We start from the raw sequence: 25989 nt of genomic DNA, 5'->3' as shown, positions 1-25989 counted from the left end.
TTTTTTTTTAATTGTTCTCTTATCTGTCTTTGGTCCTTAATTTTTTTTTTTTTTTATTTAGTTTTTGGCATTATATTTCCTATCCATTTCACATATAATTCATTTGTTTTTTCCATTTCACTTCATAATATGAGATCAACTTTTTTTCTTTTCCCACAAATTTTACCACTAACAATAAATAAGCAAACAGATAAATACCCATCACTTACCTAAATGAAATTTCCAGAAAATCTGAGCAAAGTAGAGCATGTTGTACCAGAGGTTCTTTTCCTAATAACAATTATTTCTTACAGGTCATGGCAGATAAAATTCCTTAGGTTTTCTTGTATATGGGTACTAAGGAATAAATTAAAAGATATATCCTAACTCATTCTAAGTAAGATATCCTGAAATCAGTACTTTGTGTTTTAGGGTGACTAACTGCTTTTTTTTTTTTTTAACTGCTACTTTGGAAAAAGTACAGAAGAAAATAGAATTCTTTGAAAAATTGAATATTTGAAAATATTTTCCCCTGAACAGAAACCAATATATATGCAAGAAAACTTTCAAAATCTTCTAAATCTTTTTACAATTAGTTCAAGAAATTTTAGAGAATCTAATCTTTCTGAGCATCGGATCTGAACTGCCTAGCTTTTGGTTAGCAGCCATATCTCTTAATCGCTGCACCACCAGGGCTAAAACAAACAAACAAACAAAAGGCAAGGTCAAAGAAAACAAAAACAAACACACCAGCTTCATCTCTCTTTGTTCTCAAGCTTGGCTTGCTACAGCCAAAGAGTAGGTTGTGATCAAGGGTATGTGATGAAAATAGAAGTGCCTAATTTTTATTCATCTCTTTATAAACTGTGCTTATGCTCCTCTTCCACCTTCTGCCTGCCCATTAGCTGGAATAAGGATGTGGTGTTGAGCCATCCAAGATCACGTGAATGAGATCAAAGCTTTAAGGATGGCAGAAAAATAAAAATGAGTACATTGGCATTCCTAAAATCTTTGCAGAGATGAACTGATATGTCAGCTCAGAATTTTACATAAATGAGAAATAAACTTCTAATTTGTTTAAGTGACTGTTATTTTGTTTTGCCCTCACAAAGACTAAACTCATTATTCAGCTAATACTTACACTATAGGATCAGTGTTCAATATTACTGTAGAGTTGACCACTATACAAATAAGGTTAAACTAAATGCAGTGACGATTATTAATCAGAATTAAGTTAACCCTCAGGGGTTATGCCCAAGTGCTATGCTATATATGATGTAAAAATTATTATGATAATGCTTAGTTAGCCCATATGTCAGCTTCTTGAAACCTTAAAATTGGCTTGAACTACCTTTTTTTCCACTCCATGACATTAAACAAACAAACAAAAAATTCCCATTGAGCCGAATCAACTCATAACAACCCTATAGGACAGAGTAGAACTGCCTCACAAGGTTTCCAAGGAGTGTCTGGTGGATTCGAACTGCCAACATTTTGGTTAACAGCCAGGCTCTTAACCACTGCACCTCCAGGGCTCCATGCCATTCAGAAACGCAAAACATTCTCAAATACACAAACATGCATACCACAAGGGATGACAAATCTATGGAAGGCAGGTGAAATTGACGTTAGACATATCTTTAAGTCCCCCACCTGCACTTCAACCACAAGTGATTTTTCACTGGCTGTTTTATAGTTTTCAGTTTCCACCTTCATAGCATCACTATTTTCTTCCCTCCTTCTGTTTCTCACCCCTGTCTCTTTTCTCCTCCGATGACCTCAAGAAGTCCATATTTTTCTCTCCGTATTATTCAGAGCAGTTCACCTTTTGTTGATGCATACTCTTAAGCTCAGCTGTAGCTCATCTTTGCCTAGTGAGCATATTAAGGTGTTTTGCAAAACTGATGAGCTTTTCATTTAATAGGAATTATCATACTTAGAAGGATCATGAATTGGCGTCTCTCTGCTTGTGAGTGTACGCATGTATATATATATAAAATTTCTGTGTGTGTATGTGTGTATATATATAATTTCTGTGTGTGTACATATATCTATATGTATATATATATATATATATATATACACATATGATTGTGGCCACAGAAGGCTAGGTGGTAGGTCCATACACTCCCAAGTCCATATGTGCATGTATGTAGATAGTTGCTGTTGAGATGACTGAGATTCATGGCAACCCCATTCGTGTCAGAGTAGAACTGTGTCCAAAGTGTTTTCAATGACTGATTTTCCCAAAGTAGATCACTAGGCCTTTCCTCTGAGACAACTCTGGGAGAACTCAAACCTCTAACTATTGTGTTAACAGCCAAGAGCTGGTAGTCGTCATACAGCCAATCAAACTCTTTCCTGTAGTCATTGAAATATTTCTAACCCTGCAATTCTTACCGAATAAGAAACTGGGTCACAAGCATTAACAGTAACACTTTTGTTGGTTCCTAACATACACAGAATGAACATCCCTACCTATAAAGATGAGGAGCCCTGGTGGCGCAGTGGTTAAGAGCTGGCTGCTGCCTGAACGACCAGTGTTTCAAACCCACCAGCGGATCCAAAGGAGAAAGATGCAGTCTGCTTCCATAAAGATTACAGCCTTGGAAACCCTATGGGTCAGTTCTATTCTGTTTGATGAGTCGGAATTAACAATAACAACAAAACTTATAAAGAAATAGAAAAATCAGCAGACCTTCAAAAATAGTAATTGAGGCAAATGTGTGCTTTTGTTTATAAGGTTGATTTCATTTCCCTATGGTATTTCTTTAAAAAAGAAAGAAAATAATCAATGCTGTCAATTACAAGTTCCCAATTAGGAGACAGCCAAGGGACTTTTAACATGGGAATTTGGCATGCACTCCTGGGCATCCTTCTCCTTCACCACCTCCGCTATACAACACAATGGGCCACATTCCAAAGAAATCTCGTCACTCATTCACTTCACTTAGCTAGCAATGCAGCAGAACATAACATTTCACGTGGCACCATTATTATGTTCACGTTCTAGTTTAAAAAACTGGGGGGGGGGTATTTTAAGCTGTCTTTGGTTATGTATGGAAAACCCGGTGGGGTACTGGTTAAGAGCTATGGCTGCCAACCAAAGGTCAGCAAACTCTATGCGGCAGTTCTACTCTGTCCTAAATGGTCACTATGAGTCAGGATCGACTGGACAGCAACGGGTTTGTCTTTTTTAGTTTAGTTTTGATTATATGTTTTGTATTGTTTAGATTTGCTTATTAAAAGGCAAAGAGTAAATGAAAGCAATTGGGGAGATTTCTAACTCCTAAGCTCCTTTCTATAGCCACTAACATACCTGGCTTCCCTCATAGTTAGTTCGTCTCATTACTTGATTAAATAGCAACGATGATGAACCAAAATTTTTGGTGCTTTCTAGTTTTCTGCAAACAATATTTAACAAATTCGTTACAACATTTAATGGAAAAGAGAAACAAAGAAAGTATTTTCAATTCCATTGAGTAATTTTTTCACAGTCTTGTCCATTATTTTTAATTAAGCAAATCATTCTATTTTAGCTCCATCCTTAAAATGTACATGTGGACTAACATATCCTAGGCCACTTCCAATTCAAATATTTTATACTTTTAATATTGTAATCAAAGTAAAAATGGGAAAACATAAATCTAGATAGCTTATAGGGAATTTAATAGATACTGTATACATGTAAACCCTGGTGGTGTAGTGGTTAAGTGCTATGGCTGCTAACCAAAGGGTTGGCAGTTCATATCCACCAGGTGTTCCTTGGAAACTCTGCGGGGCAGTTCTACTCTGTCCTATAGTGTTGCTATGAGTTGGAATCGACTCGACGGCACTGGGTTTGGTTTATATACATGCATATATATATATATGTATATACTCTTCTTTTTTTCTGAGACTTTAGTGGAATTCAGCTTATGATCAGCTATTTGGGAGTTTAGGGAGGATTTATCTCCATGCACTTTGGGACCTTGTTATCAGGGAATTGAGTAGAACAACACTGAAACTATAAAGAAACATAGTCACTGCCTCCCTTGGTTAAAACAAGATTGTTGTTCTTCAAAGGAGCCTTCTCCCCCAGACACATGCTGAAGAATGACTAAAAAATGTATTCCCTTAATTGCATTCCTCAGGTTAAAACATACTGATGGTTTCCTATCTACACAAAATTAAATCTAAATAACTTAGCTAGATATTTCATATTCTCCTCAACTGATAGAGTTTACTATTTGACCTCCCTGCCACTCATGTTCTTATCCAAAATTGGCATTCCAGGCACATCCAAGATATTTCCCTTTGATCAGTTGATTCTGTCTTGGCTCCCATCCTGTACTCTTTGAACTTTCTATCCAAATTTCAAAGTTCTGCTTAATGGTCACTTGACCTGGTAGAACTACCCTAAAATTATTTTTTTCTTCCTGTATGTGCACAAAACACATTTTAAAAATACTTCATCTAATTCACTTATCTTAGCAAGTCTTATGGTAAAATTAGCTGTCGGTGTTTCTCCCTGACATTACTCTTCCTAGAAAGGGGGAACCATTTACTAATTTTTAAAACCCATGTGTCCTTGCCTTTGGTGGGTCTCATTAACTATGCATTTCATTGAATTACTTCAACATGTGATCACAAACATATGAAAATATTCCCAGGAGTTGAAGTGTTAAGCAAGAGATAATTTTTCCATAACATGGTCTTTCTGGGTGAAATAGGCTACCATTAAATATGGTCATCTTCTAGGGAGAATCCACTCTAATGTATCCCCAACCAAAGAACATAAGAATAATCATTTTAAATATATTGCAATTTCCAAAACAATGAGTGCTTTCATGTACATTCTGACTTTCTAAGAGTCACAAACATCAGATCATTACATCGTTTCTAAAGTGCTCTTTAAATTTCAGGGGAATTAATTCAACAAGAAATCACAATTAAACAGTTACATATGGGATGTGGGACTTAAAAGATTTAGAAACAGAAAACTCAAGGCTTCAATTAAATATACTTCATATCCAAAGATTTGGATTACATCATCTACTGAGATATTGTTCTTGACCCTTGATTGGACATTCCTTGAAAATTCACAGAGCAAGGTTTTACTCTGTTGTTCAAATTAAGAAATCATCACCTTCCCTGAAGAAAATCAAGAAAACGTTGTTTGTAATATTCTATAATAAAAAATACATAAATATGAGCCTTTCAAATTATTTATGATAAAGTATTCATGCTTACTGATTAAAAAAAGAGAGTCTCATGTAGCAATTCAGCTTTTAATTTCCTCGTATTACATTCTTTCTCTTTCTATGTATTTAGCAGTTTAAAAGAAGGGTCACAAACATATGAGATGGAAACTATTTTAATATTGCTAATCATTCCTTCAAGGAGCATATGTTTCCCTTACCCAACTGTACCAAAAAAAAAAAAAAAGACCAAACATTGTTGTCGAGTCAATTGCAGACTTATAAGAACCCTATGGGACAAAGTAGAACTGCCTCACAGGGTTTCTAAGGAGTAACGGGGATTCAAACTGCCAACTTTCGGTTAGCAGCCAAGCTCTTAAGCCACTGTATCACCAGGGCTGTAGACTATCTAAAAATCTAGTTAAATTTATAAGATAGAAATCAAAAGCACAGAAGTTTTTCTAATTTACAAAGTTTCCAAATCTGTTGGTAAAAATGTAAACCCAGGACACACATATACTCTCAAGCACGTTCTGGAAGTCCATGGCCAAATACAATTTAGTTTCATCCAGTAGCCACAAGGTGGCAAAAAAGGATGCTATTCAAGTTGCCAGCTCTGGAGAAAACAACTGTAATGATAAACCAGCCTATCTGAAGCCACAAATACTGACAATGGCAAACATAAATCTGCAACACTTTGGATCCAATATTGTAATTAAGCAGAGGGCACATGAACATGTGATGTGATTGGCAAAGACTGCAGCAGGGACAAAATATGGAGTCAACAGGAATGTGACAATATTATATTGCTCAAACAAATTGGCCAAAGAAATGGTTTTTATGAACAAAAAGTGAACCAGAATTTGTGGGATTGGCAAATTGGTGAGGAAACAGTACAAAGGTGTGATCTGCAGGGTTAGATCCAAGGTTCTGACAAGAAACAGCATACAAATTACTAAAAACAAGACAAAGAAAACAAGCTGCAATGGTGAACATCTGGTCAGTCTCAGGAAGTTAAGTTCCTTCTCTCTGGTCTGATTTATTCTGAACATTTCCAGATGAATTCTGTTTAAAGAAATAAAAGCAGATTAGAACTGAAAAAAAATCATCCACATATGGCATTTCATCAGTGTGTTTTATATAAATATTTTCTAATTTTCATTTTCTTATGAATCCAGTGAAAACCCTGGTGTTGTAGTGGTCAAGTGCTACTGCTGCTGCTAACCTAAAGGTTGGAAGTTTGAATCCACCAGGCACTTCTTGGAAACTCTATGGGGCAGTTCTACTCTGTCCTTACAGGGTCTCCACCAGTCAGATTCGACTCAACGGCAAAACCAAAAAAAAAAAACTAAACCCAGGGCCGTCGAGTCAATTCTGACTCATAGAGATCCTTTAAGGACAGAGTAGAACAGCCCCATAGAGTTTCCAAGGAGCGCCTGGTGGATTTGAGCTGCCGACCCTTTGGTTAGCAGCTGTAGCACTTAACCACTACGCCACCAGGGTTTCCACTCAATGGCAATGGGTCTTATAAGGCCAATATTATAATCTCTAAAACCAAAAATCAAACCCATTACCTTTGAGTCAAACTCCGACTCATAATGACCCTATAAGGACAGAGTAAAACTGTCCCTTCCGGTCTCCAAGGCTGTAATTTTTATGCAAGCAGACTGCCACATCTTTCTCCCTTAGAGTTTACAGTCAGTAGCTGAGCCTGATGGATCCTGGCTGAAAGCAGAGAATACCAGAAATATGTTTACCTGTGTTTTATTAACCATGCAAGGCATTCGACTGTGTGGTTCATAACAAATTATGGATAATATTGCAAATAATGGAAATTCCAAAACAATTGGGTTCATGAAGAACCTGTACACAAATCAATAGGCAGTCATAAGAACAGAACAAGGGAATACTAGGTGGTTTAAAGCCAGGAAAGGTGTGTGTCAGGGTTGTATCCTTTGACCATACTTATTTCAATCTATATGCTGAAGAAATAATTCAAGAAGCTGGACTATATGAAGAAGAACGGGGCATCAGAATTAGAAGAAGGCTCATTAATGACCTGTGGCATGCAGATGACGCAACCTTCCGTGCTGAAAGTGAAGAGGACTTAAAGCGCTTACTGATAACGATCAAAGACCACAGCCTTCAGTATGAATTACACCTCAACTTAAATAAAATGAAAATTCTCAAAACTGAACCAATAAACAACATCATGACAAATAGAGAAAAGACTGAAGTTGTCTAGGATTTCGTTTAACTTAAATCCACAATCAACACCTGTGGGAGCAGCAGTCAAAAAATCAAAAGATGCATTATATGGGGCAATTTTCCTGCAAAGGACTTCTTTAAAGTGTTGAAAAGCAAAGATGTCACCTCGAAGGCTAAGATGTGCCTGATCCAAGCCATGGCATTTTCAATAGCCTTATATGTATACGAAAGCTGGATTATGATTAAGGAAGACCAAATAATTGATGTCTCTGAATTGAGGTGTTGGTGAAGAATATTGAATACACCACGGACTGCCTAAAGAACAAACAAATTTGTCTTGGAAGAAGTACAGCCAGAATGCTCCTTAGAAGCAAAGATAGCGGGACTCTGTCTCACATACTTTAGACAGGTTATCAGGAGGGATCCGTTTCTGGAGAAGGACATCATGCTTGGTAAAGTAGAGGGCCAGCGAAAAAGAGGAAGACCCTTAACAAGATGGATTGACACAGTGGCTGCAACAATGAGCTCAAACATGACAACAATTGTAAGAATGGCGTAGGACGGGGCAGTGTTTCATTCTGTTGTACATAGGGTTGCTATGAGTCAGAACCAACTCACTGACATCTAATACACACACACACACAGTTGAGCACTTAACCACACCACGCACACACGCACACACACAGTTGAGTGCTTAACCACTGCACCATCAGGGGACTTTTAATCTCTAATTTTCATTATTTATTATTTACTTACTTTTTTAAAAAAAATTTTTATGGAGCACATACTATGTATGAGGCTAAGCAATAAAGAATTGTTTTTAAAATCTGACCTTGTGACATTTACAGTATCACAGAGACACAGGCAGTAATCAAATAATCAAACATATAAGCGTATTATCTACAAAGAGTGATAAATGCATTAAAGGAAAAATACATAAAAGTGAGAGAGGAAATTGAGTCTCAGATAGGTAAAATTACTTCCAACTTAATGATAAAAGGAAGCTTTCATTTGTGTTGAGTCAATACTATATTTTGGGCACTGCACTGAGTGTTCAGTATATATTAATCTATTCTTTCTACTTAGAATCCTTATTTGAAAGCACTATATCTTCATCCTATAGAGAAGAAAACTGTTGAGTAACTTGTCCAGCAAATCTGATTCCAGACTTCCTGCTCTTAGCTAATACTTCAGCTGATAAACGATGGAGTCAGGATCTGACAATACAGCTCACTGTATTCAACGAGTTGAATTTGTCTAAACATTATAAAACAGAACATTTTCTCACAGTGAATTACATTACTCAATGTGCATGCAGCTGTTAAAAACTTGATCAACAACATTTTTGGAAGACAGAAAAAGATTGTATTCATTGCATGATTTTACTTTCAGCAAACTGTGATAGAAGTTTAGTGTAGTAGAGAAGAAAAAAATTGAAGCCAGGAAGGTTTGAACTCCATCTGAACAATGTGATTTTAAATTAATAGTCAATCTGTGAGTCTCCATTTACTCATTTTTTAAATGAAGATTACAATACTGAAATCATTGTGTGGTTGGGAGAATTAAGTGAAACAACATATATTAAAAGAGTACCTGAACTTTGGTAAACATTATTATTTCTTTCTCTCCCTTTTGTGAGTGCATGTGTCTAAACCTTCTTTGGATATCCAGTGCTTCCGAAAAATTACCTGATACATGAAAAAAAGTCTTAGGCTCAGAGCATTACCATTCCATTCACCACTTGATTATTTAAGAGAAATAATTTTGTCTTTACATTATAGCTTCTCATGATGAATTCAAAATTGACTTTACCATAAATGTTAATTTTGGATCCAGTTCTTGTAAAATATCTTTTATTAGATTTATAAAGATACATTGTGATTTTATTTTGAAAGCACATTTCTTCTGATCAGTTTTCGAAAAGCTTGTTTCACGTCCTTGTTCCTCAGACTATAAATAATGGGGTTCAACATAGGGCTTACGAAGGTGTAGAAAACAGCAATGATTTTAGACTGCTCCACTGACTTCTCCGTGGGAGGTCTAACATACATGCAGAACAGGGTCCCATAAAACACAGTCACTGCCACCAGGTGGGATCCACAGGTGGAAAAAGCTTTGCGCCTGCCTTCAGCAGAATGCATCTTCAAGATGGCAATGAGAATGAAGATATAGGAGATGAGGATTATGAGGAGGGAGTTGCAGAGGTTAAATCCTGCTACCACAAACATGGAGGTTTCCTTAATATAAGTGTCTAGGCAGGAGAGTCGGATGAGGGGTGGGTCAGCACAATAGAAGTGGTTAATGATGTTGGAGCCACAGAAGGTCAAGCGGTATGTCCACATGGTTTCCATCAGACCACTAAGAAACCCATAGACATATGGACCAGCAATCAGGCAAATACAGACCCCTTTGGACATCTTGCTGCTGTAATGCAAAGGGTTACAGATGGCCATGTACCTGTCATAGTCCATTACAGCTAGCATATACTACTCAGTAATCACCATGGCAATGAAAAAATAACACTGGACTAAACAAGCCACATAGGAGATGGTTTTCTTGTCTGATAAGAAGTTCACCAACATTTTGGGAGTTACATTAGTAGAATAGCATAAATCCAAGCAGGACAAACTGGCAAGAAAGAAGTACATGGGGGTGTGGAGGTGTGAATCTATCCTGATCAGCACCACCATCCCAAGGTTTCCTCCCACAGTGATCACGTAGATTAGCAAGAACAGCACAAAGAGGATGGGCTGAAGGTCTGGATGATCCGTTAATCCCAAGAGAATGAATTCAGTCACCAAACTATAATTTCCTCTGGCCATTTTCTTAGATAGCAGTGTTGTTCACTTAAAAGAATTGAAAATAAATTAAGAAAATGAATGGGAACTCTGCCCTATGATTCTACCCTTTCTCTTTCCTTCTCTCTCTGTCTTGTTCTTCCTCTCCTGTTCACCCTCACACAGATATTTCTAGAGAAAGTCTGAGAATGTAAGAGCTGGTAAGCCCCAGAAAGCCATGGCCCAGATTAACTGGATGTATACTGTGCAGGTGATTCTTAAATAGAATGGTTCTTATGAAACTAAATTACAGTAGAGAAATCATGACCTGAAATTTGCCAAAAAATGGGTTGAACCACCAACTTCCAGGTGTAATTCACTATAAAGTCATCATTCATTGAGCCCAGGGCTTATTCATTGAGTCCAGGACTAGTCATGGACAAAGCAGTGACATGTTTGCAGAAAACAGTCATATAGTCTTTAAGAATGGTTGCAGTATTAAGAGAAATAACCCATAGAAACTCCACAGCTGAAAACTACACTCCCTAGCAGCTTCATTAGAGAGCCCATGATTAGAGGATTTCCAGGGAAATTCTGTAACGCCAGTTTTACTAATTCAGGATTCAGGAGACAGTGCCATTTTTATGTGAATAGACCAAAGATAAAGTCCATATATTTGGAAAGAATAAAGGCACATATGAAGTATTAATGAATAATTTTTCAGTTAGAAAATTATGTATGAATAAAGGAATAGAGACATGCATAGGGGATAGGAGAGTTTTTACTATGTTTTAAATCACAGTTTGCTTTTCCAGTAATTTTCTTCATTTATCCTAGAAAACATTTAAAGAGCTTAAAGTATAAAACAAAACTTTGCGAATTTGTGATGACGGTGGAACATAAATTTGACTATAAACTTTCTAGCAGCATGTGTAAATAGTTCAGCCTTCTTTATTTAGAATTATATCATACAGAAGTTATAAAAGAAGAACTGTTCAAGAGATGTAGACTTATCCTTTGTACTGAATTCATATAAAGCTATCTTAATAAAAGTAATATACTTTTGGGTAGTATTTTAAGTTTGGATAATGTTGACTGTAATAAAAAGATAAAATGAAAAATTATTGTGCCAGGAGTCTGCAAAATATTTTTTCATTATGTATTTTCAATGGTATCATGTATTACTTTACAACTAATAAAATAAATAAAAGATCACAAACTCAAATGCTTATGGGAGCCATTTAAATAATAGAAATAAGTCAAGTGAACTAGGTATAAAAGTGAACTAAGGTGAGTTGGAAAGGGATCCCAGACACTCAGGCCAACTGAATTTTTGCCATGTGGTAACGTGGTCCCAACGTTCCAAGGTTTTAAGAGAGGCCAATTTTGAAGAGATAGCAGAACTCATTATTTTTGTGGGAAATATTCCAAATATAAAATGTTGGAATCTAATTTAATTTTTTAAACTATCTTTAACCAGAGCACCACAAAAACAGCCTATGGACTTGATCCACTGAGGTGTAAATAATAATTCTGTGTAATGCCCATGTCACAGAGTATATCCTCCTACTATTTAAACTGTTCCTGGTAACTAAATAAAGTACTCTTACAAGATAGTTACTTTGTGACATCACCAGGATCCTGTATGGTTTAGTCATTACACAAAAATAACCTATGTACTCAATGAGCATGTAACAGCGTGCATGAAAGTCTTCGCTGGAAAAATAGAGATAGCTGATAACAATACTTGCCTTGGAAGAGCTGGTTGGTGTCTTCTTGGTGACCAAGACTTATGAAGAGAAAGTTACAGCTAAATGTGATTAGCACAATAATAAAAATGTGAGCAAAATGACTAACAGTCTGGAGGCAACAGGATAAGCATCAAAGAAAGATAACATTTAACTAGGATGTGTAGAATAAGTAGGACTTCCAGGGTGAGTGAACAGTTCATGGAAAGACAGGAAGAATGCAAGAGAAACCAATGATATTCCACATGGATGCAGGGATGAATTTTTCATTATGTTAAACAAAACATTTATAAAATGATAAACAGCGGAACTAGAAAAGTCATCTTAATAGATCAAGAAGTGTGGAGAATCCTGAAAACTAAGAAATTGCATTTCTCTGAATGTATCTTTGCTATTGTTTTGAAAAGGAGCCCTGTTGGACCAGTAGTTAAGCACTTGGCTGCTAACCAAAAAGTTGACAGTTCAAACTTAATGGCAACTTCATTGGAGAAAGATGTCTGCTTATGTAAAAACTACAGCCATGAAAATCCTATGAGGCAGCTCTAGTATGTCCTTTAGGATATCTGTGAGTCACAATGGACTCAATGGCAACGGGTTCAGTTTATTGCTTTGAAAGAGGATCCCTGGTTTTATAGTGGATAGGCACTCGACTTCTAACAAAAAGGTCAGCAATTGGAACTCACCAGAGGCTTCACGGGAGAACGATGTAGCATTCTGCTCCCTTAAATATTAAAGCTTTGGATATCCTATGGGGCAATTCTACTCTGTCCTATGTGGTCGCTATGAGTTGGAATCAACTAGTCAGCAATGGATTTGATCTTTTTTGGTTATTCTTTTATAGTGTGAGTGTGTGTTTGTGTGTAGGTGTGTGTGTGTGAGAGAGATACACAAACTATGGGTGATGAATTAGAAATGACAATTTGAGATCTTGAAATAGAGGTAATATACAGAGCTTAAGTCCACAGAATTTTTTTGTGTTCACAAAATTGTCTCTGTGTCAGTTTGTAGTACTGTGGGGGCTTGCACATTGCTGTGATGCTGAAAGCTATGCTACTGGCATTCAGATACCAGCAGGGTCACCCATGGACGACAGATTTCAGCTGAGGTTCCAGACTAGGAAGAAGGACCCAGCAGTTTACTTTTGAAAAGAATTAGCCAGTGAAAACTTTATGAATAGCAGAAAAACATTGTTTGATATAGTACCGGAAGACAAGCCCGCCTGGTTGGAAGGCATTCAAAAGACGACTGGTGAAGAGCTGCCTTTTCAAAGTAGAGTCTGCTTTAATGGCATAGATGGAGTAGAGCTTTCTGGACCTTCATTTCCTGATGTGGCATGACTCAAAATGAGAAGAAACAGGTGCAAACATCCATTAATAATAAGAACTTGGAACATATGAAGTATGACTCTAGGAAAATTTGAAATTGTCAAAAATGAAATGCAATGCATAAACAGCGATATCCTAGGCATTAGTGAGGTGAAATGCCCTGGTATTGGCCATTTTGAATTGGACAATCATATAGGCTACTAGGCTGGGAATGACAAAGTGAAGAGGAATGGTGTTGCCTTCATCGTCAAAAAGAACATTTCAAGACCTATCCTGAAGTACAATGCTGTCAGTGATAGGATAATATCCGTACGCCTACAAGGAAGACCAGTTAATACAACTATCACTCCAATTTACCCACCAACCACTAGGGCCAAAGATGAAGAAATTGAAGACTTTTTTCAGCTTCTTCATTCTGAAATTGATTGAACATGCAATCAGGATGCACTGATAATTACTGGTGATTGGAATGCAAAAGTTGGAAACAAAAAAAGAAGGATCGGTAGCTGGAAAATATGGCCTTGGTGATGGAAACAATGCCAGAGATCGAATGATAGGTTTTGAAAGACCAACAAATTCTTCATCGCAAATCACTTTTTCACCAACATAAACAGCAACTATACACATGGACCTCGCTACATGAAACACGGAGGAATCAAATCGACTATATCTGTGGAAACAGATGATGGAAAAGTTCATTATCATCAGTCAGAACAAGGCCAGGGCTGACTGTAGAACAGACCATTTGTTTCTCATATACAAGTTCAAGCTGAAACTGAAGAAAATCCTAGCAAGTCCACAAGAGCCAAAATACCATCTTGAGTATATCCCACCTAAATTTAGAGACCATCTCAAGAATAGATTTGACACATTGAACACTAATGACAGAAGACTAGATGAGTTTTGGAATGACATCAAGGCCATTGTACATAAAGAATGGAAGAGGTCATTGAAAAGACAGGAAAGAAAGCAAAGACCAAGGTGGATGTCAGAGGAGACTCTGAAACTTGCTCTCGAACATCGAGAAGCTAAAGCAAAAGGAAGAATTCATGAATTAAAAAAAAAAAAAAACTGCTTGAGAAGACAAAGTATTATAATGACATATGCAAAGAGCTGGAGATAGAAAACCAAAAGGGAAACATACACTCAGAGTTTCTCAAGCTGAAAGAACTGAATAAAAAATTCAAGCCTCAAGTTGCAATAGTGAAGGATTCTATGAGAAAAATATTAAATGATGCAGGAAACATCAAAAGAAGACGGAAGGAATACACAGAGTCATTATACCAAAAAGAATTAGTCGACACTCAACCATTTCAAGAGATGGCATATGATCAGGGACTGATGGTACTGAAGGAAGAAATTCAAGCTGCACTGAGGCCATTGGTGAAAAACAAGTCTCCAGGAACTGACAGAATATCTGTTGAGATGTTTCTCAAATGGATGCAGCTCTGGAAGTGCTCACTCGTCTATGCCAAGAAATATGGAAGACAGCTTCCCGGCCAACTCAGTGGAAGAGACCCATATTTTTGCCTATTCCCAAGAAAAGTGATCCAACAGAAAGTAAAAATTATTGAACAAAATCATTAATATCATACACTAGCAAAATTTTGCTGAAGATCATTCAAAAGCAACTGCAGCAGGATATCCACAGGGAACTGCCAGAAATTCAAGCCAGATTCAGAAGAGGACGTGGAACCAGGGATATCATTGCTGATGTCAGGTGGATCCTGGCTGAAAGCAGAGAATACCAGAAGGATGTTTACCTGTGTTTTATTGACTACGCAAAGGCATTTGACTGTGTGGATCATAACAAGTTAAGGATAACATTGTGGAGCATAAAAAATTAATGGGAATTCCAGAACACTTAATTGTGCTCATGAGGAACCTGTAAATAGATCAAGAGGCAATTGTTTGGAAAGAACAAGTGGATACCGAGCGGTTTAAAATCAGGAAAGGTGTGCATCAGGGTTGTATCCTTTCACCATACCTATTCAATCTGTATGCTGAGCAAATAATCCGAGAAGTTGGACTACATGAAGAAGAACAGTGCATCCGGACTGGAGAAAGACTCATTAACAGCCTGCACTATGCAGATGACACAACCTTACTTGCTGAAACTGAAGAGGACATGAAGCACTTAGTAATAATGAAGATTAAAGAGCACAGCCTGGATTACACTGCAACATAAAGAAAACAAAAATCCACACAACTTGACTAATAAACAACTTTATGATAAACTGAGAAATGATATAAGTTGTCAGGGTTTTGTTTTACTTGGATCTAGAATTAGCAGCCACGGAAGCAGCAGTCAAGAAATCAAAAGACTCATTGCATTGGGTATATCGGCTACAAAGGACCTCTTTAAAGTGTTGAAAAGCAAAGATGTCACCCTGAAGACTAAGGTGCACCTGACCTAAGCCATACTATTTTCAATCATATCATATGCATGTGAAAGTTGGACAATGAGTAAGGAAGATTGAAGAAGAATTGACCCCTTTGAACTGTGGTGTTGGCAAAGAATACTGAATTTACTATTGACTACCAAAAGAACAAACAAATCTGTCTTGGGGGAAGTACAACCAGAAAACTGCTCCTTTGAAGCAAGGATGGCAAGACTACATCTTACATACTTTGTACATGTTGTCAGGAGGGATCAGTCCTTGGAGAAGGACATCATGCTTGGTAAAGTACAGGGTTAACGGAAAAGGGGAAGACCCTCAATGAGGTGGATTGACACTGTGGCTGCAACAATGGGCTCAACCATAAAAATGATTGTGGGGATGGTGCAAGACAAGGCAGTGTTTCCTTCTGTTGTGCATAGGGTTGCCATGAGTCGGAACTGACTCAATGGCACCTAAAAACAACAACAACTCTGCTGCTAACCTAAAGGTCAGTGGTTCAACCCACCAGCAACTCTGCAGGAGAAGTATATGACAGTCTACTTTTATAAAAGTTACAGCCTTAGGAACCCTATGGGGCATTTCTAATTCTAGCCTACAGGATCACTAGAAGTCGAACAGACTGTATAAAATGGGGTTAAGTCCACAACTTTGGCCTTTGAGAGGCAATCTCAATAATTAGAAAACTGAGATTTGTGTCAATAGTAAAAGCGATTTTCCTCACTCCCAGGAAGGAACCACACTTTGGAAAATATTCACCTTATGTTAATCTTCTGTTTTAGTGGCACAAACTCAGGTAATCTATTTAAGAAGACAACGAGAAGATTGGAATTTAATCTACCTATTTCCTCCCTTTTCCTTTAAAAAGACACAGCAACTCACACTCTAAAGTTTTGGAAGAAAATGAATATATTATGATGATAGGACCTCCTCCCATGCAGTTAGGTACTTAATTAATACAAAACAAATGCCCTGCTTTCCTATCATTTTAGCTTTAGAGGAGTCCTGTGACTGACATAGAGCAAGTACAATTGTGAATGGGGTTAATGAGAACAAATGTTAAGAGTGCTGTCATCTAAATTTTTTTTTAGTCTTACCCTTCAGCAAAGTTACCACTTATCTATTACATATTCAGTGCTTTTCCCTCCCACTCCTTCTCTCCCTCATAACCATCAATGATTGTTTCTTTTTTTGAGTAAACCTTTCCTTGAGTCTTTATAGTAGTCATATTTGTCCTTTCATGATTGACTTATTTCACTCAGCAAAATGCCGTCCAGATTCATCCATTTCGTGATACGCTTCACAGATTTGTCATTGTTCTTTATCATTGCGTAGTACTGCATTGTGCAAGTACCTGAGTTTACTTGTTCTTTCATCTGTTGTTGGGCACCTAGGTTGTTTCCATCTTTTTGCTGTCATGAGTAATGCCACAATGAACGTGAGCGTGTATGTGTCTATTCATGCAACCACTTTTATTTCTCTCGGATATATTCCTAGGATTGGGATTGCTGAACCATATGGTATTTCTAGCTTTTTGAGGAAACGCTATAACACCTGAATTTTTAGATTAGTAGTTTTAAAACCGTTCTGTAGAACCACTGGATATCAGGTGATAAAAAATGGTCTGTGATAAAATAAGTTTGGAAAATACTGGCGTTTGAAAAAATGGTGAAATGGGATTCTCTAGTGCAGGAAGCATTGTGAAGCTACAGGTGACATGCAAGGCTATGCAGCCTTTCTAGAGCTCACTTGTTCAAAAACCCTGGAGAATCTCAAGTGTGCTCTTAAGGCTAAGGATCTCTAATTTCACACTGCACTACTGGGAATGCTAGAATCTATGAACCTCAACAGCTAACCAAAATACAAGGAAGTGAGATTTACTCTGTTTTACTAGGGAAACCACCTTCATTCAGTTGTGCCACGGGTAGGTACCAAAGCACAGTTTGAATTTATCATTGGTTCATGCTTTCAAAAAATAAATGCTTAAGGGAAATACTGCCTATGGAAGACGTACTCCATAATTGTAGAAAGGGGGAAGAGAAACAGGCAGAAAAAAGTAGAGAACTGACAAAAATAAAATAGAATGTGACATCAGAGCTTTGCACATCAATCGAATATGGACACAGATTTGATCTACTCTCAACATGCAACATGTACAATTGCACCCTAAATAATAGTTCCTTTTTTTAATATTATGTTTAATCAATAATAATGGCTGCTTATTAAATGTATATTTAGGTCAAGGCATATGGTGTATAGATAGATAAATGATAGATTAGACAGACAGACAGACAGACAGATAGATTAGATAGACAGGTAGATAGATAGGTAGATAGATCGGACAGCTGTAGATAGCTAAAGATAGATAGTTAACGTAACCTATGGGACAAGCTCCAAATGTTTAAAATACTTTCATATAACTGGCACACATTATAACTTTTGCTCTCTTGAAATTATTACATGTTAAGCCATTCTCTGGTCATGCATCCTTAGCTTCTCTTCCCCCTCTATTTTTCAGCCTTCCCGTATCATCCACGACCCCCTTCCCAAAAACCTTCTTAGTCATTTTCTTGTCTGATTCACATTTTAAAGGATAGAAACACCTGGGAAACATCATTCTCTATTTCTCAATAAAGAAAAGATCTTTGAGATCCAAAATATCTTGAATACCCTACTGCCTGGGCAGGAGATTACTCACATTAAAAAGATACAGTTTCATTTTTAGAAGTCTCAGTGTAACGTAAGGCTCTTACATGTATGTGCATGGATGTATTTATGTAAATGGGATCATTAGCATGTGGATAAGATAAATATTGTCAACAATATTAACAACAATTTAAAATACATTTGATAATCCTTAGGATAAATTTGCTGCATTAGAGCTAAAGCCATTTTTCTACTGAAGGGAAATATCTCAATGATCATTAAATACTTAATAGAAATTCAGCTGAAGATGATTTCTGTTTCTATAACCAAAGGATGACAGAGCTTGCATTGTCAGGATGTGTCAAAGGCTCGTGTTTAATGGCTGTAAGAAGCACCTCTGATAGCTTCCTATTTACTTTTACTGCAGTCAGTGTACCCTGTGTGGTTATAAAGATTGCTCACTTATTACATATTTATGCATACAGTAGCTAGCTTTATCCCAGCTGACTCATGCTTTTCTAAATCCTTTTTCAAAATAGAATGCCAAGTAATTCATAGTAAGGTATTAGAGAGATTGCTGAACCACCTGTGCAATAGCCATGTAGATACTGATGTCTGTATGGAAAATATCAAACAGGAAATAACTAAACCTCAGTAAGTCAGTGGACCAGAAGACATTTTAAGCAGGAGTTCTTCTATGACACTGGTGTTTAATTGTTACTTAGCCCAGAAATGGCTTCTATTGGGCATTAAGACATAGATAAGTCTGCCAGAATAGCTGGGCAAATATAAATATTTTAAGGAATAAAATGAAGAAAAAGATAAGTCATGTGGGTGTTGGACCCATGTATCACATGTGAATATACATTTCTCAGGAAGGAGCACCTTCCTTGTTTACTCTGCCATCATGGAAATCAGCGACATCCCCCTCTTGGTATTCTATCCCAGTGTCTCACAAATTTCAGAGCAGGCCACATTACCTAATGGCAATGCATGAGCCTAATTCTAGGCCATGTTTCGCCCATTGTGGCATCATACTAACCAGTGATATGTCAGTAAAAACTCGTTTGAGTTTTGATTTGAAAAAATAGGCTTGTGACATTAATAACTTGGTTTTCTTTTTGTGGACTTTGGAGTCCACATCTATTCAATGTCAGGCTTTGACTAAATGACTTCTAAAGTGACTAATTTCTAACATTCTGATTCTGCATTTATATGTTTCCTAATCCCATCCCTCATACATTCATTCCTAGTGTGTTTCGTACCGCTAGGTTACATACCTCTTAAACCCATTGCCATCACATTGATTCCAACTCATAGCGACCCTACAGGACATAGTGGAACTGCTGCATAGAGTTTCCAAGGAGTGCCTCTTCGATTCGAACTGCCAACCTTTTGGTTAGCAGCCATAGCTGTTAATATCTATACCACCAGGGTTTCCACATACCTCTTAGTTAATATTAAATTTGACCTAGAAATTTCTCTTCCCAATAATTTAGAGAGATTTATAAAACTCTGTAAGTTTTATTCTTGTCAAAATTAGTGTGACCCCTACTTGAACTTGTCTGTCTCACCTTTGAATTATTTCATAATTTTTGGGGGGATAGGGAGGTTGCTCTTTCAACAGATGCTATTCTAAAAAATATTAATAAGATCAATTTAAGTACATACTTGAATGTGGTTATTCAACGTGTGTTCAATGCTTGAATGAATGGTGAGAACACTGTTTGTAAAGTAAAATTATCATTATAAAATATATAATTCAAATGAAATTTTAACTTTTTCTAGTGACCACTCTAAAGTACAAAAAAAAAAAAAAGCTGACTTATTTCAACTGGGTAAGAATGTAAGTTAATATTCAAAGTAGCTTTGATTGTCACCTGACTCCTGATTAAGTTCCAGAATTGAACCAAGAGGAGAAAGTACAAGTGTAAAAGTCAGAATTTTTATTCCTACCTGAGCCCAGGAAAGATTTTCTCAGAGACACTAGTGGTCTAAGGAATAAATTGCTAAGAATGATTTATACCCACCTTGCAATTTGGAGCTTTTATCCCTAAAAGATTTTTTTCAACAGTACCTGTGAAGAAATAATTACGTTATTACGAGAGACAACTCTAGGGAAAAATAGTAATTGGTACAGATTGATACTCACTAGATTCTTGGGATTTGAGTAATGTGACTGCAACAATTTGTGATCACTTTGAGTTGATTGCTTTGGCTGATAGTTTGTTCTCATGAGAATTTTACATTATGGATCACCATTTATTCCAATCACATGACTAAAACAACTCATAAAGATATAAAACAATGACATAATTTATGGACTTTGATGTTTTCTGTGATCATTTGGTAGTCTGGATTGTGTTTTGTACACACCACCTTACACAAAAGAGCTATTAAGTGAATGTTTCCTGAAAAGGCTTTCGTTTCTAGAATAGTATGGTAAGGTTATAAAACCTGGTGAGTTAAATTATTTGGACAAGATGACATAATGAGTTGTGACAGAGTTAATTTAGATGATAGGTCCAAGTGTTGGGAAATGATATTTTCTGACACACCTGGTGACCATGCGAAGTAATTTAGCAAAACCTTATTTCTTTCCCCATGCATACATGAAAGCAAACAGGGTAAAGTTGAAAATAGTCTGACTTCCTGGGAGAGGGAAAGTTACTCAACAATTAAGAGAGCAGATCAGTGATTACCAAGAGTTGGGTACTCAAGGAGGAAATGTTCTTCACAGGGACAAAGAAGAAATTTGAGAGGTAATGAAAATGTTTTATATCTCCTTTGTGGTGGTCATTATATTCTTGTACACATTTGTCAAAACTCATTGATTTGTAGTCAAAATGGATACATTTTATTTCATGTAAACTATATTTTAATAAAGTAAATTTTAAAAGATCCTACAAGTTATTATTATTCCCAACAAAGCAAGAGAAAGACATGAATCAAAGATGTTAAGTCACTGCCCAAACCACACCTATCAAATTTGAGAAACAGATTCAAAATCATCTGTACTATACTATCTATTATATAGTACAGTGTCTTCCCAGGGAGCCATTGTTTGTATGCAAGCTTTATATGCTTCAGTGTAGATAAAAAAAAAAAAAAAATGCTCTGAGCTTAATCCCCAAACTGTCAAGTTGATTTTTCCTTTTATTTGTTTTTTCTTTCATTGCTACAAATATTAAGAGACATGCAACTCCAGAGTTTCATTACAAAAAAAAAATTACCATATTCTCGGATCCCAAGAAGTGAAGTTTTCCCCACATTTCAACATATATGAAGTCAGGGTGTGCTTTGCAAGCCCGGCTAGCAAAGTAACTATAATGACATGGCTGTCACTATATGGGCGTACACATCAAAACTTGTAGAATGGGACTTTTGTTTTCAGTCATGACAGAGTATAACTGGTATTTAAGGAATCTCTGCACTGAAAATATGTATAATACTGCACCAAATATATGGATAACAGTTTTCAGAATTTACTTATGCATCACAGGACTGAACTCCCTGAGAGAAGGAAACCTACAAGAGGTACCACACTAAGCAGAGAGCAGCTGCTTAGACATTAAGAGAAGAAATTAAATACTGCTATCACACAATGCTATGAGCTACTGGATTTCAGAGACATAATGAGTGGAGAGATCTTGTTAATACACTGGGCATCCAGCAGAGACAACATTAAGTTCACACTTCAGGAACAAGACCCACATCCCAGAATAATGGCTAATCAAGATCTGACCTCACAAAATCTAAAACCTAGCCTTCACAGGATCAAAAAGAGACATCAGAACAAAACCCAACACCCTTTAAAGTAAGACAACAAAATTTCAGACATCCTACTTTTAATCATCCGTACTTCTCAGGATACAATAAAAATATTTCTACTAAACATGTCAAAAACAGAAAAACTATGAACCATAAGCAAAAAGGAATGTGGACAATAGAAACAGATCACAAGACCATCCAGGTGTTGGAATTAGCAGAAAGGAAACTTTGAAACAGCTATTATAAATTTATTCAAGGACATAAAGGCAACATGGTTTATGATTGAAGAGATGAGTGATGTTAGTAGAGAAGTAGAGACTATAAGAAAGTACCAGATAAAAATTGTAGAGCTAGAATGCACATATCTAGATTCAGAAATGAAGAGAAAATAAATGACAGTTGTAAATTTTAACCTCTTTAATAAATGTTAGAGCAAGTAGACCAGAAATCCATAGAATATAGTATATATGTACAATATTGTTAATGAATTTTCTTTAATTGATATTTATGGAACATGACACCCAACAACTGCAGAATGAATATTCCTTTCAAGTATACATAGAATTCACACAAATGTAGACCATATGCTGACCCATAAAACTAGTTAAATGTTAAAGGTTAAAATCATAAGGAGTATGTTCTCCGACAACAATAGAAATACAGATCAATGGCAATAAAATATCTATAAAATCCTCAAACATATGGTAATTAAACACACTTTTCTAAAAAATCCATAAGTTAATGTTACTAGTATAAGAAAGTATTGCAAAGTCAGTGATAAAAAAGTATCAAAATTAGTGGCTTGCGTCTGAAGCAATGTTTAGGGGAAAATGTATGGTTTGAAACACATGAGAAAAGAAGTAAATCTTAAATCACAAATCCAAAATCCTTTGAATTGTGTTGGCGCAGAATATTGAATATACCATGGACTGCCAAAAGAACAAACAAATCTGCCTTAGAAGAAGTACAGCCAGAATGCTCCTCAGAGGCAAGGATAGCGAGACTGCATCTTACATAATTTGGACATGTTGTCAGGAAGGACCAGTCTCTGGAGAAGGACATCATGCTTGGCAGAGTACAGGGTCAGCAGAAAAGAGGAAGACCCTCAACGAGGTGGATTGACACAGTGGCTGCAACAATGAGCTCAAGCATAACGAGATTGTAAGGATGGCGCAGGACCGGGCAGTGTTTCGTTCTGTTGTGCATAGGGTCTCTATGAGTCGGAACCAACTCGACAGCACCAAACAACAAGAACAATAACAATCAGTTCCAAGGTAATGGCAATGTTGCTGGTCCACAGATGATGTACATTGAGGAGCAAAAGCCTTGAGTAATAAATGCATCTTGTTTTTCCCCAGACATGAGACCTTCAGCTGAGATACCAGAGACATACCCATAAAGAATATTAACCCTCACTCTCAAAATGTAAAGACATTTGAGACAATCTTTTAGAGTTATCATTTATTGGACTGCGAAGGCATCACTATCTTAGTGAACATATTTCATCTAAAAACATTCTTCAAGGCTTGCTTTGCATCATCGTTCCAAAGACTATAGATCAGTGGGTTAAGCACTGGACTTACAAAGGTATAGAAGACAGCTATTATTTTCGATTCCTCAGCAGTCTTGTCTGTTGGCGGTCTTACATACATGCAGAAGAGTGTCCCATAAAATAGAATGACAGCCATCATATGGGAACCACAGGTAGAGAATGCCTTGTGCCTTCCCTCGGCTGATTTGATGTGGAAGATGGCAGCAATAATGAAGACATAGGACACCAGGATGATGGTGAGGGAGTTGGAGAGGTTGAAGCCAGCTGAGATAAGCATGGCATGTTCCTTGATGACATTGGACTTACAGAAGATCAAGTGGAAGGTCAAGGTGGCCTGGAACAGACCATCTGAGAAGCCACAGACATAAAGAAATGTGGCCAAACCGGTGCAGACTTTCCAGGACATTTTCACACTGTAGCGCAGAGGGTTGCATATGGCCACATAGTGGTCATAGGCCATTGCTGCCAGCATATAAAACTCAGTGAGGAGAACTGCAATGAAAAGGTAACACTGTGTAAAGAAACCTGCAAAGGAAATGGACTTCTTCTCTGATAAAAAATTAGTCAGCATCTGTGGGGTTGCATTTGAGGTGTAGCCCACAAAGGCTAAGTTAGTGAGGAAGAAGTATGTGGGGGTGTGAGGACGAGAGTCCAGTCTGATTAACACTATCATGCCCAGGTTGCCTATGAGTGTCACAAGGTAAACAATCAGGAACAGTACAAAGAGGAGAGGCTGGAGTACTGGGCAATCTGTGAGCCCAAGGAGAATGAATTCTATTATCACATTGCCATTTTTATTGGACGTTTCCTGAAAGTCCATGCCTGCTCCTAAAACAAATGAAAATAAAGCAAGCGTGAAGGCATAAATCGTGTTTAATTAAATCATTTTTCTCTAAACCTCCTTATGTCATTCAAATTTTCTTTTTCTGAACACTACCATAATCAATCTCATACCTTTACTAAGCCATCTTTTCTTCTATCTTTGTAACAGCTTTCTACCTCTATACCTATACCTATAGTTACACATACAGCTATACTGTTGTCGTTAGGTGCCATTGAGTCACTTGTGACTCATAGCGACTCTATGCACAACAGAACGAAACACTGCCCAGTCCTGTGCCATCCTTAAAATCGTTGCTATGCTTGACCTCATTGTTGTAGCCACTGTGTCAACCCATCTAGTAGAGGGTCTTACTCTTTTTCATGACCCTTTATTTTACAAAGCATGATGTCCGTCTCCAAGGACTGATCCTTCCTGATAATATGCCCAAAGTGTGTGAGACGTAGTCTCAACATCCTTGCTTCTAAGAAGCATTCTGGTTGTACTGCTTCTAAGAAGCATTCTGGTTGTACTTCTTCCAAGACAGACTTGTTCATCCTTTAGACAATCCTTTGTATATTCAATATTCTTCATCAACACCACAATTCAAAGGAGCTGATTCTTCCTCAGTCTTCCTTATTCATTGTCCAGCTTTCCCATGCATATGAGGAATTTGAAAACACCATGGCTTGGATCACACACACCTGAGTTCTCAAGGTGGCATCTTTGCTTTGCAACATTTTAAAGAGATGTTTTGCAACTGATTTGCCCATGTAATATGTCTTTTGATTTCTCGACTGCTGCTTCCAAGGCTATTGATTGTGGATCCAAGTAAAATGAAATCCTTCACAATCTCAATCTTTTCTCTATTTATCATGATGTTGCTTATTGGTTATGAGGATTGTTGTTTTCTTTATGTTGAGGTACAACCACACCGAAAGCTGTGGCCTTTGACCTTCCTCAGTAAGTGCTTCCACTCCTCATCAATTTCAGTAGGCAAGATTGTGTCGTCTGCATAACGCAGGTTGTTACCGAGTTTTCCTCCAATCCTGATGCTGTGTTCTTCATATAGTCCAGCTTCTCAGATTATTTGCTCATCATACAGATTGAATAGGTATGGTGAAGGAATACAACCCTGACACACACCTCTTCTGACTTTAAACCATGTGGTATTCCCTCTTTCTGTTCTAGTGGCTGCCTCTTGATCCATGTACAGATTACTGATGAGCACAATTAAGTGTTTTGGAATTTCCATTCTCCACAATGTTAGCTATAATTTGTTATGACCCACAGAGTCTAATGCCTTAGTGTAGTCAATAAAACACAGGTAAACATCTTTCTGGTATTCTTTGCTTTCAGCCAGGACCCATCTGACATAAGCTGTGATATCCCTGGTTCCACATCCTCTTCTGAATCTGGCCTGAAATTCTGGCAGTTTCTTGTCAAAACACTGCTGCAGCCACTTTTGAATGACCTTCAGCAAGATTTTGCTTTCAGGTGATATTAATGATATTGTTTGATAACTTCTGCATTCAGTAGGATCACCTTTTCTGGGAACAAGCATAGATACGGATCTCTTCCATT

At 37.1% G+C, this 25989-nt stretch overlaps 1 protein-coding gene and 1 pseudogene across 1 annotated transcript; both read right to left on the bottom strand.

Moving 5' to 3' along the window:
- Positions 1-9250: 9250 nt before the first annotated feature.
- Positions 9251-10309, bottom strand: LOC135231655 (olfactory receptor 5M5-like; annotated as a pseudogene).
- Positions 10310-23535: 13226 nt separating this feature from the next.
- On the bottom strand, positions 23536-24579 carry LOC100659318 (olfactory receptor 5M11-like). Its single transcript, XM_003423534.3, has one exon. The coding sequence runs from the start codon at positions 24403-24405 to the stop codon at positions 23536-23538; it is 870 nt and encodes a 289-aa protein (XP_003423582.1). The 5' UTR covers positions 24406-24579.
- Positions 24580-25989: the final 1410 nt, after the last annotated feature.

The sequence above is a fragment of the Loxodonta africana genome, chromosome 7 (genome assembly GCF_030014295.1).
Source record: "Loxodonta africana isolate mLoxAfr1 chromosome 7, mLoxAfr1.hap2, whole genome shotgun sequence".
NCBI lineage: Eukaryota > Metazoa > Chordata > Mammalia > Proboscidea > Elephantidae > Loxodonta > Loxodonta africana.
This window is presented reverse-complemented; position numbering and strand designations above follow the sequence as displayed.

Coding starts and splice junctions, on each gene's coding strand:
- LOC100659318 (XM_003423534.3), bottom strand. CDS start 24,405: ATGGACTTTCAGGAAACGTCCAATAAAAATGGCAATGTGATAATAGAA.